This window comes from Acipenser ruthenus, chromosome 11 (assembly GCF_902713425.1).
Source record: "Acipenser ruthenus chromosome 11, fAciRut3.2 maternal haplotype, whole genome shotgun sequence".
In the NCBI taxonomy this organism is placed as follows: Eukaryota; Metazoa; Chordata; class Actinopteri; order Acipenseriformes; family Acipenseridae; genus Acipenser; species Acipenser ruthenus.
Window position 1 is genome coordinate 41,503,343 of NC_081199.1, and position 16,329 is coordinate 41,519,671.

General features: G+C 41.7%; 1 protein-coding gene across 7 annotated transcripts in view; it reads right to left on the reverse strand.

Annotated features, from left to right (window-relative positions):
- agap1 (ArfGAP with GTPase domain, ankyrin repeat and PH domain 1) overlaps positions 1–16,329 on the reverse strand; it is a 202,457-nt gene that overhangs the window by 96,456 nt on the left and 89,672 nt on the right. For 4 of the 7 annotated variants that reach the window (XM_059034002.1, XM_059034001.1, XM_034045617.3 and 1 more), the window contains exons 2-4: positions 8,410–8,468; positions 6,149–6,236; positions 3,772–3,786 (exon numbers count right to left, since the gene is read on the reverse strand). In XM_059034002.1, coding sequence (XP_058889985.1) covers positions 3,772–3,786; positions 6,149–6,236; positions 8,410–8,468 — 162 coding nt within the window. The remainder of the gene's footprint in view (positions 1–3,771; positions 3,787–6,148; positions 6,237–8,409; positions 8,469–16,329) is intronic. The other 3 variants (XM_034045625.3, XM_034045626.3, XM_034045619.3) reach the window with 1 other exon arrangement.

Here is a 16,329-nt window from a genome sequence, read left to right on the forward strand (position 1 = left end):
CTAAACATTTCCACTTTCTTGGGCTGAGCAAACCGTTGTTGTCACACGCACTCACCAGAAAGAGACTCTGGCAGGGCGCAATGCTAAGCCATTCAAGCACTGGCTGAATCTGCACAGTGAAAAATGTGTTTCAGTTTTGTGGCTGGCAAGCATCTTGGAGCAAAGGGAAATTATGTTGCAATAAAATACATAAGCTGGGCTCCAGTTGGTTAAAGGAATCCTGCTACAATCATACACTTAAATGTCAAATGAACGAGAGGCACTTAAGAATAAAATGTAACAGCTTTTCTAATTCTAAGTAAATAGAGGAGTTTGTACTTGAATCTGAGGCTGGGACTGAAGCTGAATGTTGTTAGAGGTGGATAGAAACAGTCTTATGATTTATATCATCTTTCTTTTATTTCTGTTCCTGAGTTCTGTTGCTCCAATATTCAATTGTATTTTTTCACTGTATCAGTGCCTGTAGAATCCTAGTTGCCAGCTCCATTTGAGTACTTCTGGGATCACAAAGAATCACAGGATGCAGTGCCAGGTCAGCAGAGTATTACATGTACATAGCACTAGCAAAAACAAATAAAAAATGCATGAAACAATAATTGAACAGTTTTTTCCTGCAACTAAATTATTTTCTACTTTTAAACAGTTAGAAAATGTTTTACACCTCTCCTAAGAACTGATCTGCCTTTGCACGGATTGAAAAGACGACGCTTAGTGTTTTTAAATGCTGCACAAGCAGTGGCGTGGCTTTGTTTCAGAATGACAGCGAGGTTTGACAATTACAGGGTCTTCTTCTGTTTTATGGGATAATGTTAGGAAGCTGCTTTGCTGGTACAGCACTTCTGCATATACACGTGTGTATTTATAGTAATGTTCCTGTCTTGATGTCATCCCAGGAAGCCCAAACAGGTTTTTCACTGGGAAAGCATGCAAGACCGGCAGTCACATGTCGCAATCTGACTTCTCTTTGTGAAACCACAGTAACTGGACTGGTTCAGCATGATGCACTGAAGCCAGCCAGCAACAAAGTGATAGAATAACTGTACTACATGGTATGGTACAACAATCCAGAGATGGGCTTAAAACTGTAGAATGGATCACTAAACAAATACGTTTTTCTTTTTTCCCCAATTATAATTTAGTGTGCATATTTAAAATATCCACTGGAATATGACAATTAGTCAATGCATAGTTTACTACTGGGGGCCTAGAGACTTCATTTAGTGTTTTGATTTTTCAGCACGTAGGTCTAAGGCTGAAACGAAACTGTTAGTATCCAAAAATAATTTCTGCCAGGGCCACTTCCTTTCAGTCTAACTTCTCAGTTTGTTCCTGTGTCTTCTCAAAAGACCATCACTGTACTGCACTGGCCATCTGTGGCAGAATGAGGGTACTGCCCTATGGATATAGGGTGTGTGTATATGTGTGTTTTGTAGTGGTGATGGGTAATTAAAGGGTTAATTCACTAGCACTTTAAAAAAATGTGAGAATGTGGTGGAGGGTTTAATTGATTAAGTGGGTGTAAATTGCTGCACAGGTGTGTATATAAGGGAGCACTGAGAGGACAGGTTTAGTTGGTGTTAGGATTCTGGAGAGTGTACATCTCTGATCCTGTGTGTGTGAGATCTGTTTTTGTTTAAACTGTTTATTTTGTTGTGTTTGTTTTGTTTAATAAATACGCGCCGTGGTGCTTTCACCCGCCGTGTGTCTCCGAGTCTCCCTACCTTGCCGCCTGACAGCCCTTCCACTTGTGTCATCCTGTGACACCATCTTAAAATGCAGGGCCACAGAGTGACACTGTGCTCTTTAGACTCAAGACACAAACCATACGATAGCTACAAGCCACACAAAGTACTGCGTTGAAATTTAATTTAATAAAGCATGGTTCATATACAGCTTCTTACAATAGAATTTACACTGAATAGGCTGTAATGTGCATTACATGACAAAAAATCACGCAGTGTGGAAACAACAGGAATGTGCCAGGGTTCTCACTGCGCTTCGGAGAGCGGTAGGGTCTAGTCTTATTCTGAGAAGTCTGTGCACAGTAAATGTGAGTTAGTGTACGGTAAGGAACGGAAATGGTTCATTTCTGGTGCTTTTCTGTATCATTGAGAGCTGAGGTTCAGGTCTTCTACGATGGGTGTACAGTTTGCAGGGCTGTGTGAAATATAACCACGAGTTACAGCACTGTTCTGAGTTCATTATCTCAGTCCATTTTACAGCATGGCAGCGGCTCAGCAGACTGTATCTCTACAGTTCCTAACGCTGGGAAAGTGTCTTTTCAGGTGGACTGTATTGCATCTTCTCCTGATACTCTGGTGTCTCCCGGCCACTGTCACAATGCAACATGGGGGTGTGAAACAGCTGATATTCAGCTTAATGCTGTATATCATTCTTTTAAAGTGTGCACCCTGGATTCCTCAGGAACTGTAAACCCCAGGGAAGGTCCTAATATCAAGGGCCACAGCCAGCCATACAGTACGAGTGCTTATATTGCACAGATTCCTGGGTGTATTCCAATGACATTAAACATACTGTACATTAATCTATATTGTGCTTTGGATGTGGTTTTTGCTGCCACTTGCTTCTACAGAAGCTTTGCTGTACAATTCTAAAGGTACAGCAAATTTAACAGAGACTGGGACAGGCTCAGTGACCTACGTACCCAAGCCCTTTATCTCAAAATACAGTGATTTCCACAAGAGTCTTCTCCAGCTTCAAGGTTAGGTCAGACTTGTCTTCCTGAACAGGCTATAAATATTTAACTGCAGGCAGCAGTTTCAGCTAACTCCAGTCCGGCCTAATTAAAATCTGACACAATTCCCTCAAGTTTTGCAATAATCACCACTTTTAATTACTTCCTTCCAATGTATAAAGGATGAACTGTACTTATTGCAGATTTTAACATATTGCTATGGAAACTTGTTGCTATGTGGGCTGGTTTCCAACCCCAAGGCTGGGAATAACAAATAAACAAACTAATACATACCCACAGTTAAAGTCTAAATACCAAAACATTTTAGTATTAAACAAAAATGTAGCTGCTTTAAAAAGAAGAATACAAACTGTTGGTGTTTCATGGATTATACATGGTAAAGAAACAAATACAGACAGAACATTAGATTAGAGCATGGTTACCTTCACACCAAGCGAGATCATAATCCAGGTTATTTGTTAATTAAATGAATGTGCCATGATTGTATTATAGCAATTCTCGCTTTAGCTAATAGAATTTTGCTCTGGTTCTTTCGCTTTAATACCAAGTAGGTTTCTAAAATGCAAAGAACCTGCTAGAAACTACTGGACAGACTCACAATGGCAATGAAACATAGACCAGGCTCAGAATTAGAGGCATTACCACAACCAAATACACCCACCATGACAATACAAAACCCACTTACCTCTGGGATTGTCTAGTTTCGAGACCACAAGCAATGGCCTCATTTAGATCAAACTGTCATTCGATGGGGCTTCGCAGACTTGTTTTTATATGCGTTCTGGACAGCCATTTCTGTCTAATGTTTCGGGATGAAGAGGTTACAGAGGTGATTCTTTACAGTAGAACGCACATCCAGTTACTGTAAAGGGATCTCTAGCACTAAGCTCTCATGAAAGCTTCTGCTCGGACATGGTTGGGTAAGTGGCTTTAATTCAGAACCCAGCTCAAATGCAACGCCAACATTAGGGGGGTTCAGGACATGGTGTATGGGCTCTATTGACCGAAGATGAGGAAAGGCTGTTGTCATGGAGACAGAGAGAGAGCATAGTTACCTGCATCGATGTCTGCTGTAAAAGGGACAGCCGGTAAGAAAAAAGAGAGGAAATAAAAAAGCGAAATCAAAGATCGGGATCGTTCACATGCAGAATCCACAGCCCAGTTCCCAGAGGATGTTTAGTGCAATCATCCGAAAAACACAAATGAAGAAAGACTCACTGCTGTAGAAATTGCTCAGTATATACACACTGTTTTGAACACACAATGCACAGGGTTTCATTTAGAATGTCAATATTAAAAGTCATGTAATACGCTTCTTTGTAATATGTTTACGCTTAACAAAAAACATGCGCTGTAATGTGCTGTAAAAACACTATTTAAAACACAACACAACACTATTTAAAACACAAAGGTAACAATTAGTTAGAAACAACTTAGGAGCCTTTTAATACGCATCCCTGAGTTGTTTATTTTTCAGTTTTGTAACAAACAGTTTTTTTATTTGTTATAAATAGTGCAAACTTCACAGCAAAAGCAGAAGCTTGGTCTCAACGGTGTCCTCAAAAGCTCTTTATCCCAGTCATGCAGCCAACACATCACATCAGCAGGAGCCACTGTGATCACTTGGGGGGGGGGGGGGGGGGCGGAACTGAAGACAATAACATCCAGGGAACATTGAGACAAACAAAACGGGAAGCACTAACACTGACACCTCGCACACACGCCTGCCCTGCCAGCTTTAAGGAAACAGAAAGTTCCTAACCGGAGATCATTTCCTCAGTATGGCTTCATACTATAAGGACAGCCCACACACACACACACACACACACACACACACACACACAAAGACAGGCACAAACAGCTCAATGGTGTACAATTTGCTCTGCGTTATGTATGAATTATTTATATGTATATACTTATATCTATATAGTTACCATTCAAAGAGGTCAAAATAAAAATGCATAAACATATCAATATTTAAAAACGTGCACGCATTCAAGGGTCAAGGGTAACAAAATAATAATAATAAAAACTGACTATATTAAAATGCTGACTTTATATATTTTTAATTTGGCTTTGTCTGATATTAGAAATATTCCTGCTGGATGAAGGGACCTTTAGAGCCCTGCAGCCTGTGTACACAGCCTTATTAAACAGCTAAAAAAAAGGCATCACTCTTACTCCTCTGCAGTGCTTTACTTGATTAATATTGTAGAGAAGAAAAAGATTATAAAATGACCACCTTGGTTTGCAAAGGAAATTGTTCAGGTTCAAGTTTAATAGCCCAGGCAAGGGGAATGAATGGGGTAGTTTAAGCAGTGTAGCAGTTAATAAAAATGAGAGTTAAAATAAACAAGGAGTCTCAGACCTGATGAAAGAGTCTCAGAACCAAGGAAGGAGTGGAATTCTATTAATCAGGATACAGTGACATTAATGCACCACTCACACAGGCAGGCATTCTCATAGGGAGAAAATAAAACAGTTGAGTTGCATTTTACAGTCATGGAATAGCTTTAAAACATACAAATATTTGTTATAAATGAGTGCTCTCATACTTTGTTATGTACCTTGACACTGTCATTTTTAATACAAAGAGATACTTCTTCTTGACATTATTTTAAGACACTGCCTCTATAGTGTAGGTGTTTAACTGTTTATTGAGCTAAACATACTGTATTAATCCAGCTTGTGCTTTATCTCATTTTCCCTTGCAGAGTAAGCACAATGGAAGGACTACTCAAACAGTTTACATTCGATCCAGTGAGTTTTTAAATCATATCTCAACCTTTCATACTCCAACAATAGACCTGCATGCAGATCAGCTTTTGCAGCAACCCCCCTCTGTAGTCCTTTAAGTGCAGATTCCAAGGGAGTGATGGCAAAACCAGGAGCATAATCTGAAATGTATGGTTGTTATCACCACCTCCTGCTGCGCATCACGTTCCTCCTTCAGCACAGATTGTAGTGAAGAGGGAAGTGCACATATCCGTTAGGACAGCTCTATCAATTAATGTTTAAAAACTAATACACTGAACACATGCCTCTGAAGTGCAAGCGTGGCTGCAGGGCTCCGCATATGTGCACCGACTGGCATCAATTCTTTTCCAGCTTTTTTTTCTTTAAATTATCAATATTCAATCTGCTAGTTTTTGTTTCATGGCTTAGAAAGAAAGTGTCTTTAAGACCTGCTGCACAGCAATCAAGCTTTCTGTTTGGTGAGAATTTAGGGTAGACTGGTTCTTAACTTCTCTATAGACCGATGTGTACGGTACAGGTCTTCAGGTGTTGAAGAAATGTAATTAATATGTTCAATATCAAACATAAGAAAGCCTGAAATCAGGTGAAGCTGAAGCCACTCATTTAGCACTGCAGCTGCTCACTGCGGGATGCAAGCACAGCAGTGTGATACTGTGAAGCTGCAGCATTTCTTACCTTCTGGAGACTCCTCCTGAACATATGTCCCTGTCAGGTACCGGTGCACCAGGGCGGACTTACCGCTGGCTAAATTACCCACAATGCCCTGAAACAACAACAGAACAGGCAATATTACAGCCTGGCAGCATGGTAACCCCAGACAGAGGCCAGTGTACAGAGCTGCTTTCCAATCTGATTGAATTCATACTGTACATAAACAAGATCCACTCCAGTCAAAGGAACATATTACTGTACACAACTGCCACCAACTTTGACCCAGTCATTTCGGTAGCACTTTAGATTATGTGATGAATGTAACCATGCAGTAACACTGTAATAACTGGGTAACTATCAAAGGTTCATGCTCCTGCATGGTACCTATTGAGGAATAATGACACCACGTAAGAACAGGTTATTCACAAGGCCACTGCTACTGTATGTAATTACAATATAGTTAGTGTGCAACAGCCTCAGCTATTTGCTGACTTACTACAATGTAAATTGCATGGCTATGCATGCCTTGCAATTTAAATAGCTACCATCGTTTCATACCATATTTGAAATATTTACCCTGAACCTTGTCAACCACCTTCAATTCAAAACCACAACGTAATGCATGTCCAATTTTCTGAATCATCGTTGTTTTTTTTTAATGAGTTTGTTTTTCACCAATGACCTCTGAAGATCTGCATAATAATAAGACAGCCACCAGAAACAAGCTGGACTCCCTCTGACTTTATTATACAGTACAGCTACTGAAGGAATACAAATCGGCTTTACTAAGAGCTTAATCAGTCACACCAGAGTTTATACAGTATCCCGTAGGAAGCAGGTGCAACAAATTAACCTCATCTGAAATGGCTTGGCCTGCTATACAATGGCTGTATGTTTCTCATTCAAATCTTCAAGCATTCTGATGAAGAACTACTGTGTACTCGAAGAAACCAAGTCAAGCAGGCAAAGTCCCAGCTGAAGCGTTGGTCTGTCCTTCACTCTGCGGGAGATCTCTCAGGACTGCAGTGAATGAAGCTCTGCAGTACAGCGACTCTCAGAGTGCCCGCAAGTCAAATGAACAAGCCACATTTCCAGGGTCAATGGCAGCACTATGGCAATTCTGCTCAGTTGCAGCTCTTCAGAATTGCAGATGGCTCTGTGAGAGTCAGCTGTGAGGAGCACTTGACGGACCGCGTGTCAGCTGAGTGACAGAGAGGTCATTGTCACAACTGGGGAGATCAGAGTTGCCGTCTCACTCCCTGAGAGAAGCACCAGAGCTGACCTCATACTCCATCACACCAGGCACTGACAGCACACTGCAGCAGGGAAAGTGCTAGGATCCGAGAGCACTGGCCAGCAAACACAGAGGATCCACACGTTGTCCAGGCTGCTCTTCACATGTGTTATGCACTGCTAGTGGACACCTAACACTGCCCAATATCACAAAAGCACACAAAACCATCTGATGATTTGAAAACACAACATTCCCCACTAAAAATACAGATTTAGGGGAGAATGAGGTCAGTCCATTGAAGTCAGTGACTTTAACACACTGCCTTGTAAATAATCATGTGTTTTTTCTGGAGCTGGACTGGCTAAAACAGCAACAACTTTACAAAGAAATGGCTTAAAATATCAAAAGTACTGCAGCATTTTCCAATATTATACAAGGAAGAAATTACTGTTACGAGCTCCGATCCAAACGTATGACATGCAGCCCTTACACAACTGCATTGCACAGTCAGCCTCTAAATTGCAAACATATTCACTGCAGAGGATGAATTGCTGGAAATGAAACAACAAATAAAGAAACTCTGTGCCAAGACAAGAGAAACACTGACAGGGAAGAGACAGTGAAGTGATTCATTGTCCAGCTATCCACTGTCGGTGCCTTGTATGTATTACAAGATGAGAGGTCAGGGAGGACAAGCAGCCCTGTGCTGTAACTGTGTCACTGTGGCCACGCTCTGTCCTATCAGCAGGGGCTTGGGCTGAAAAGTGTAGAGGACAAATCAAAGGAGGTTTTGATGAGGCTGCATAACGGACTGCGCTCAATTTCGTTGACAGCATTACAAAAAGGAAATTGCGGCTCTGGAGATAGTCCAGCGAAAAGCAACTCAGATGATTAAGTGGAGTAAGACTTAGGACAGTTTAGATAATTAGAATAGCGCTCAAGTGTCTCTCCTGACTTGACAAGACTGGATTTATACAGACAGATCCACTGAAATGTAGTATCTCATTGCTAGGGTTTAACTCAACATTGAAGGTAGAGGAGAGACACTTACCACTTTGAGCTCCGGGACTGAGCGGCTGAGGGTCCACTCCTGGCTGTTTACGAAGGCATCTGGAAAACACAAAAAGAGAGAAACCGTGTTACTGTAGATTCTAATGGGCTTTCTAATCTTGCACTGGGACCATTCTGCGGCTGCATTTTGTCACCGCTCCATTCCATGGTCACTGCTCCATTCCATGGTCACTGCTCCATTCCATGGTCACCGCTCCATTCCATGGTCACCGCTCCATTCCTTTTTTTTTTTAAATTCCAATTCCCATTGCTTTTTCTTTTTTTTTTTTTTTTTTTTTTTTAAATCAATTCCAATTACAAGTTGTATATTTGTTTGCTCTATAAAGCCTGTGTCATAAAAGGACTTGGAATTGATTAAAAGGGAACGGGAATTGGTACAGGAATTGGGAATTGATTTTTAAAATGAATTAAAATTGAATAAAAAGGAATGGACTCCAACCCTGCTCCATTCTTCAAATCGATGTAACCCCTTTTTTTAGTTTGAGCACATCACAAGCATTCACCAGGAAGAGTTTATACTGGGATTTGAGAAGTTCACACAAAACTGAACAGAACAAAGACGATTAAAAAAAAAACACTGGTTTAGAAATGTGAAGGTACTGCTGCAGCTCAAAAGATGAATGCATTCTGCATCATTGGACGCACAGTTAAACACTGCAAATAATGAAAAAGAGAAATGCACACACAATGTGCACACTCGCAGCCTATAGGCAGGGCAGTGAAGCAGGACAGCGAGAGAGAGAGCACTCTCCGACAGAACAAAGCAGGCAAGGAGAGCCTCTCGACACTGCACCAGCAACCTGCGACACTCTCTCACCCTTCACTAGTAATGAGATTCAGCTTCTCCACCCAAGCGTGGCTATCAACCCAATTATTGCCTGACATGGGGAAGGCAGCCTTCCACAACACTATGTACTGTAAGAGTGTAGGAGCAAGTAGTCATCTTGTTAAACTGACATGCTACATACTGTGCACCTAGGCAAACACTTGTCAGCAAGCTGGAGACCGTGCGATTGAAATTAGCAGGTTCCATTCATGCCAAAGAACAACCGCAATTGAACCCAGGTCCTGAGCGTGTGTGTATTGCAGGAAAGTAGAAGACGGCCTGGATGTATTGTCCTGCTCAGCATCTCCCGACACCTCAGCAATGTGTGCTATGTGTGGGATGCTGACAGTTTAATTAGTAGTCCTTGTCACAAAGACGGCCGGAGTGGGTGGCGTCAGACCAGAAGCAGGAAATAAACAGACAGAGGGGTGTGGTTTGGTGTTTAATAAACAGAACAGAAAATAAAAGGTTTGAACAGACAAAACACAGGGCACGGCACTTGAGGCCAAAATAAATAGACAAACAAAACGGACTAGACAGACAAACAAACACGGTGAGCAGATAACACTTATATTTACGCTTACAATTCACAATTACCTCCGTCTCCAATCCCGTTCTCCACTCACCGAACACCCAACCACTGAGTGAAAGAAATGTGCATCTATATATACTGTTGTGCTGGGATTCAATTACTAATTAATTATTCACTTGAATCCCAGCACGTGAATTGATTTGTGCCCTCCTCGTGCCTAAATACAAATCTACACTTTTTAAATACACGTGAAACACAGACCGGTTTATATCCTGTGTACCAATCTATACACCAACATTAACACACGCACGCAACATACAACACATAATATGCACACAGGGGCGGGGCACATTGCCACAGTCCTGTACATTGCTCAGCGAGCCAAGGGCTAAACCAGAATTCATAATCTTTCACGTCATGCCATCTGTTCCTCTGAGCTGTACCGGAGGGCTCTGTTGGAGGGAAAATGTGCCCATTAAACCCGATAATCCTGCAATCTTCAGGTCAAATAGTTTTCTCTATAACAAGTCCTGGAAGAAAAACAGTATTTTATAAACAGCGCAGAACCGACAGCACTAACACTAAGTAGAAGCATCATTTAGTATTGCACCTAAACCCCATACATCCCAGTCATGCTCAGGGATCTCTGATACTGAACTAAGTGAGTCCATGACATACGAGTGCCATGGCAACTGTACAGAAAGTACTTTCCTAAACAGCTCTCCAGCCACCGTTTTGACCTACATTATGTTGTTTAATTTGATAACAAATCACATCTCAAAGCCCGGGGCTTTGAGCACACACCAGCCCCTCAGCACCAGTATTTTCCTTCAGGCCCTGGAGCTGCATGTCCCAGGGCTCCTGTAAAACTGTCATAAACTTACTGGGGTTTAAGTAAATACATGGTCTCTCTTAATACTAAATATTTAACATTGCAGGAACTGAACTGTACTGTACATTAGTGAGAAGGATTCACTTGCCATTGTAGAGATAAGGGGTGGTGGCATTCAGAATGGAGCTCCTGTGAGCGCAGTTGTTAGCAGCACAAACTAAAAGCAAGTGATGTATACAAAGCATACTCTGATGTGGCGCTCCAGGGTTAGCCTGTTCCATGTACACTACAGTACATCGCTCTTATTTCTAAAACACGCCTCTGTGTATATACTGGGTCATTTTGGGTAATGCGCTTGTTTTATTGTCAACAATGAGGACAAGTGATAGCTCTGTAAATAAGCTGGGGAGGGTTGAAAGAGAGGAGTGTCTTTTTTTTTGACAGACTATTAACAAAATCGCTTTACTCCACAAACTGTAGCTGCAGCTTGTGAATCTTCACTGAAATAAACGAGAGCAGAGCTGACCACTGCAGCTTGTGAATCTTCACTGAAATAAACTAGCAGCGCTGACCACTGCAGCTTGTGAATCTTCACTGAAATAAACTACAGCGCTGACCACTGCAGCTTGTGAATCTTCACTGAAATAAACTAGCAGAGCTGACCACTGCAGCTTGTGAATCTTCACTGAAATAAACTAGCAGAGCTGACCACTGCAGCTTGTGAATCTTCACTGAAATAAACTACAGAGCTGACCACTGCAGCTTGTGAATCTTCACTGAAATAAACGAGAGCAGAGCTGACCACTGCAGCTTGTGAATCTTCACTGAAATAAACTAGCAGAGCTGACCACTGCAGCTTGTGAATCTTCACTGAAATAAACGAGAGCAGAGCTGACCACTGCAGCTTGTGAATCTTCACTGAAATAAACTACAGAGCTGACCACTGCAGCTTGTGAATCTTCACTGAAATAAACTAGCAGTGCTGACCACTGCAGCTTGTGAATCTTCACTGAAATAAACTACAGAGCTGACCACTGCAGCTTGTGAATCTTCACTGAAATAAACGAGAGCAGAGCTGACCACTGCAGCTTGTGAATCTTCACTGAAATAAACGAGAGCAGAGCTGACCACTGCAGCTTGTGAATCTTCACTGAAATAAACTAGCAGCGCTGACCACTGCAGCTTGTGAATCTTCACTGAAATAAACTAGCAGTGCTGACCACTGCAGCTTGTGAATCTTCACTGAAATAAACTACAGAGCTGACCACTGCAGCTTGTGAATCTTCACTGAAATAAACTAGCAGAGCTGACCACTGCAGCTTGTGAATCTTCACTGAAATAAACGAGAGCAGAGCTGACCACTGCAGCTTGTGAATCTTCACTGAAATAAACTAGCAGCGCTGACCACTGCAGCTTGTGAATCTTCACTGAAATAAACTAGCAGAGCTGACCACTGCAGCTTGTGAATCTTCACTGAAATAAACGAGAGCAGAGCTGACCACTGCAGCTTGTGAATCTTCACTGAAATAAACTACAGAGCTGACCACTGCAGCTTGTGAATCTTCACTGAAATAAACTAGCAGTGCTGACCACTGCAGCTTGTGAATCTTCACTGAAATAAACTACAGAGCTGACCACTGCAGCTTGTGAATCTTCACTGAAATAAACGAGAGCAGAGCTGACCACTGCAGCTTGTGAATCTTCACTGAAATAAACTACAGAGCTGACCACTGCAGCTTGTGAATCTTCTCCAGGAGCTGCATACTGCTCACAAGTAAAAAAAAAAATAGCTCCCACAACCTTCCTAGCGAGTGAGCGAGCTACGGAGCCCCAGCCTCTCTGGAATGCCACTGGCTCCAGCCCAGACTGCATGATTTCAGCTTGTCTTTTTCATTGCTATTATTACCCATCTGCAGCATGGAGAGGCTTCTTGCCACCTACTATAGTTACAGTACAATACAGCACCAGGGAGACTGTCTGGGCTTGCTCTGTGTTACAGTACCAAGGAGACTGCCTGGGCTTGCTCTGTGTTACAGTACCAGGGAGACTGCCTGGGCTTGCTCTGTGTTACAGTACCAGCGAGACTGCCTGGGCTTGCTCTGTGTTACAGTACCAGGGAGACTGCCTGGGCTTGCTCTGTGTTACAGTACCAGGGAGACTGCCTGGGCTTGCTCTGTGTTACAGTACCAGCGAGACTGCCTGGGCTTGCTCTGTGTTACAGTACCAGGGAGACTGCCTGGGCTTGCTCTGTGTTACAGTACCAGGGAGACTGTCTGGGCTTGCTCTGTGTTACAGTACCAGGGAGACTGCCTGGGCTTGCTCTGTGTTACAGACAAGCTGAAATCATTCTTTAAGAATCTATGTTTTTCCAGTAGCTCTTACTGGATTTATTAACATTGCTACTGGTCCACCATAATATATATATATATATATATATATATATATATATATATATATATATATATATATATATATATATATATATATATATATATATATATATAAAATTAAAAACTGCATTTAATGCCCCCAATTCAAGTAGATGCCAACCTCCCTAAAATATAGTACAGTCATCTGCTGGAGGAGTGTCTGAGGAGCGTTGCAGAATTGGTTGCCTAACCAAGCCTTTCCCTAATTGCCTTCCTGCTGAGGATGGTGTGTGCGTGTGTCCTTTCTGAGACAGAGTTTCTTGTAAACACTTTGAGTATCAATGGGCAGACAGCACTTAACAAGTTGGGGCCGTTACCATTCAATCAGGACAAAAGCTTCCCATTGATGCTCAAATTAGCAAGTTTTATTACTGCAGGTCCAAATGCTGCCGCCGGAGTAGCAAGAAATGGCTTGCTCCCTGCACTGCATGTCTGCATTTAAATTGCTTTGTCTGTGTGATTAGTAAAGGAAATGCTGTGTGCTGTGCACAGGGGAATGACAAGTAGGACATGCAGCTTTTAAAAAGTACAAACGTTTCAGCTACAGTAAATCACATTTAGGGATTCTGATTTTCGGTTTTAACCGATAAAACCCGATAAAACACCCCCGATACAAAAAAAATGAAACCGGTGGATAGCCAAAAAAACAAACATCGGAAAAACTGTGGAAATGGTTAATCAATTCATGTTGACTGTACCCTATTCCCATTAAAAAATAAAACGTACTACAAAAATAATAATAAATACATTTCCCAGAGATTCCGCTTGCAAGATTTAAAACAAGATTACAGTCAGGGTGGAGGCTTGTTAGCGGGATTTCAAGCTGTATTACAGTTAAGATACGGAGGTTTTAAAACAGAATTGTGGCGAAATGTACAAAAACGCCTACACACAAAAACCCCAGAAGAATGTGCCTGTGACCATAGGGATTTCACTGTGGATGACAGCAAAGGAAAGAAGGTACAACTTAAGTGTGCAAGTACTGTCGAGTTACTACTATACATATTGTATATGCTCAAGCATTTTGGAAAGTAACCGACGTTTCATATAGTGGGCACCACAGTGGATATCAAAAACGAAAGCCCTGAAAAAAAACGATTTACATAAAACTAAAAAATAGCTAAAAATAAGCACCGAAAAATACAATTAATAAAACCCGAAAAACAGAAGCCCTAATCATATTACACTGATGAAGGCAGTGCTGAACAATTGAAAACGTTTGTCGACTGGACTAGTAACTGATTCACACAACTGTACCTAAATAAATGCACTAAAATCAGCTTGCAGGCTTTGGATCCCACCTGTGCACAAACTAAAACACTCCTTGCCTCACATGCTAATCTTCTTAGATTTAAAATCAATCCAGTCTCTCATTTTAAAATAACTTTTTCCAACACATTCCGGGAGTTACGGTACAGCTGCAATAATGTTTTCCTGAGGATCAGGAAAGGAATGCTGCAATATTCCACACACATTCAATGCTGGATTTCCCCCTTCACAACAATCTCCAATTAAAACCCCACTGATAATCCTTACAGAAGCTCACACTGACTGCTTCCCACAGCTCTAAACATCACTGATTTAATGTGCACGCTTGCTGGGACTCCAATACCAAACTCATATGAATCTTACAATATGCAAGTCACACCAATTCAGAAACATATGGCACAAAATGCTCAAAGTATAAATTACATTTGCTAATTAATAGGCTGCACCTATTTAAAACATTAGAATTTAGCTTAGTAGGGGAAAAGGTTACGGTTTGGCTTGTCACTGCAAAGCAAAGAGAATCTTTATTAAACTTTGGTTTAGGGGATAATGACATTTTACCACGTATTTTGCCACTGCTGAGACTACAGAGACTGTTCAGACAGGAATGGATACAGTCGTGTGTAAAGCTGAACAGCACTCCCCTGATAACTGTTTTACTAGAAGAGGATTCTCTCATTTGGTCGATTCACTTTTAATACTCTTAACTGTAATAAAAGTCCTGTATTTTACTGTACAACGGCCCTTCAATAATTCACTGTTTTTAGTATTTCATGTTTTTTATGTCCGATGGTGAAATGAAGAGGGAGCACTGCAATTCCAAAAGCACTGAGGCTTTCGATTCCAGCCACTCCAGAGCAGCATACTGAACGTTAGCGGCCAGCTGCAGCACTGCTCAGTGTCTGATCAGCTGCAGCACTGCTCGGTGTCTGATCAGCTGCAGCACTGCTCGGTGTCTGATCAGCTGCAGCACTGCTCGGTGTCTGATCAGCTGCAGCACTGCTCGGTGTCTGATCAGTCCATGCAAGGGATACAGTAACAGGAATCTGCTGGCCAGGAGTTGTGGCAGATCGACTGGGATTATCCTGGATTATTTTTGTTCTCTTTAGAAATGCTGCTTGTTTTATCTCTGCATTAAATCTTCATCATTCTTGCTTTAATTGTACTCTACAGTATCTCTTCTCCCCCATCCACTGCCAATCTATACACTGATAGCCTCTGAGCACTCAGGAAATCCAAACGCCCCCCAAACACTGCTGCTATTTACTAAACCAGAACCGCAAACCTGTCATATTTCTGTGGTGGTTCATGCAAGAAAAAAACAAAAATAAACCCTATATACAGTGCTCCCTCGCTAGAAGGCTCTCGGTTATAACGTGCCTCGGATTAACGCTCCTACAGCATGTCTCCCAATTCCCTATACTAGTGATTCATGCAATATTTCTACAGTAAATACAGTACCTGTGTTGTCCAAACAACTTCTCAGTCTAACTTCTGATTCTGTCTCTCCCTTTTGATACAGTATCTGAACTGAAGAAAAACTGAGCTGGCACTTTATAACACAGACTTATTCAGCATTCGGTTTATAACTAAATAAATATTAGGCCTATTATGTGGTTATCTTTCCTAATGTATTTACTTTTTTGCTGCGAGAGGAGCTGCGGCTTTCTCCGGGAGACGAGATGCTTCAGCCCCGCTCCGACAGTCAAACCTGGGGCAAGCCCATTCCCTCTTCCCCTCTCCCGGCTCGCTCTCCTTCTCGCACTTGGTTTGCTTGTCTCTCGCTTCGAACTGAACTCCAAACCGCCGTTTAGCCAGCTATTTATAGTTTTAAAAACTGCTAATTAAAATGATCCACGAGTGGGAATGTTACCTTTTTTTATTTTTTTTTTTGTAAAAAAATATAGCGTTGATTACATGGTGCTTTATGGTTAATTCACAGAAAGTTACATTTTTGCTTCACTATATGTGCTAGAGAGGGAGTTATTTTATTTTGTTGTTTTGTGTCCTGC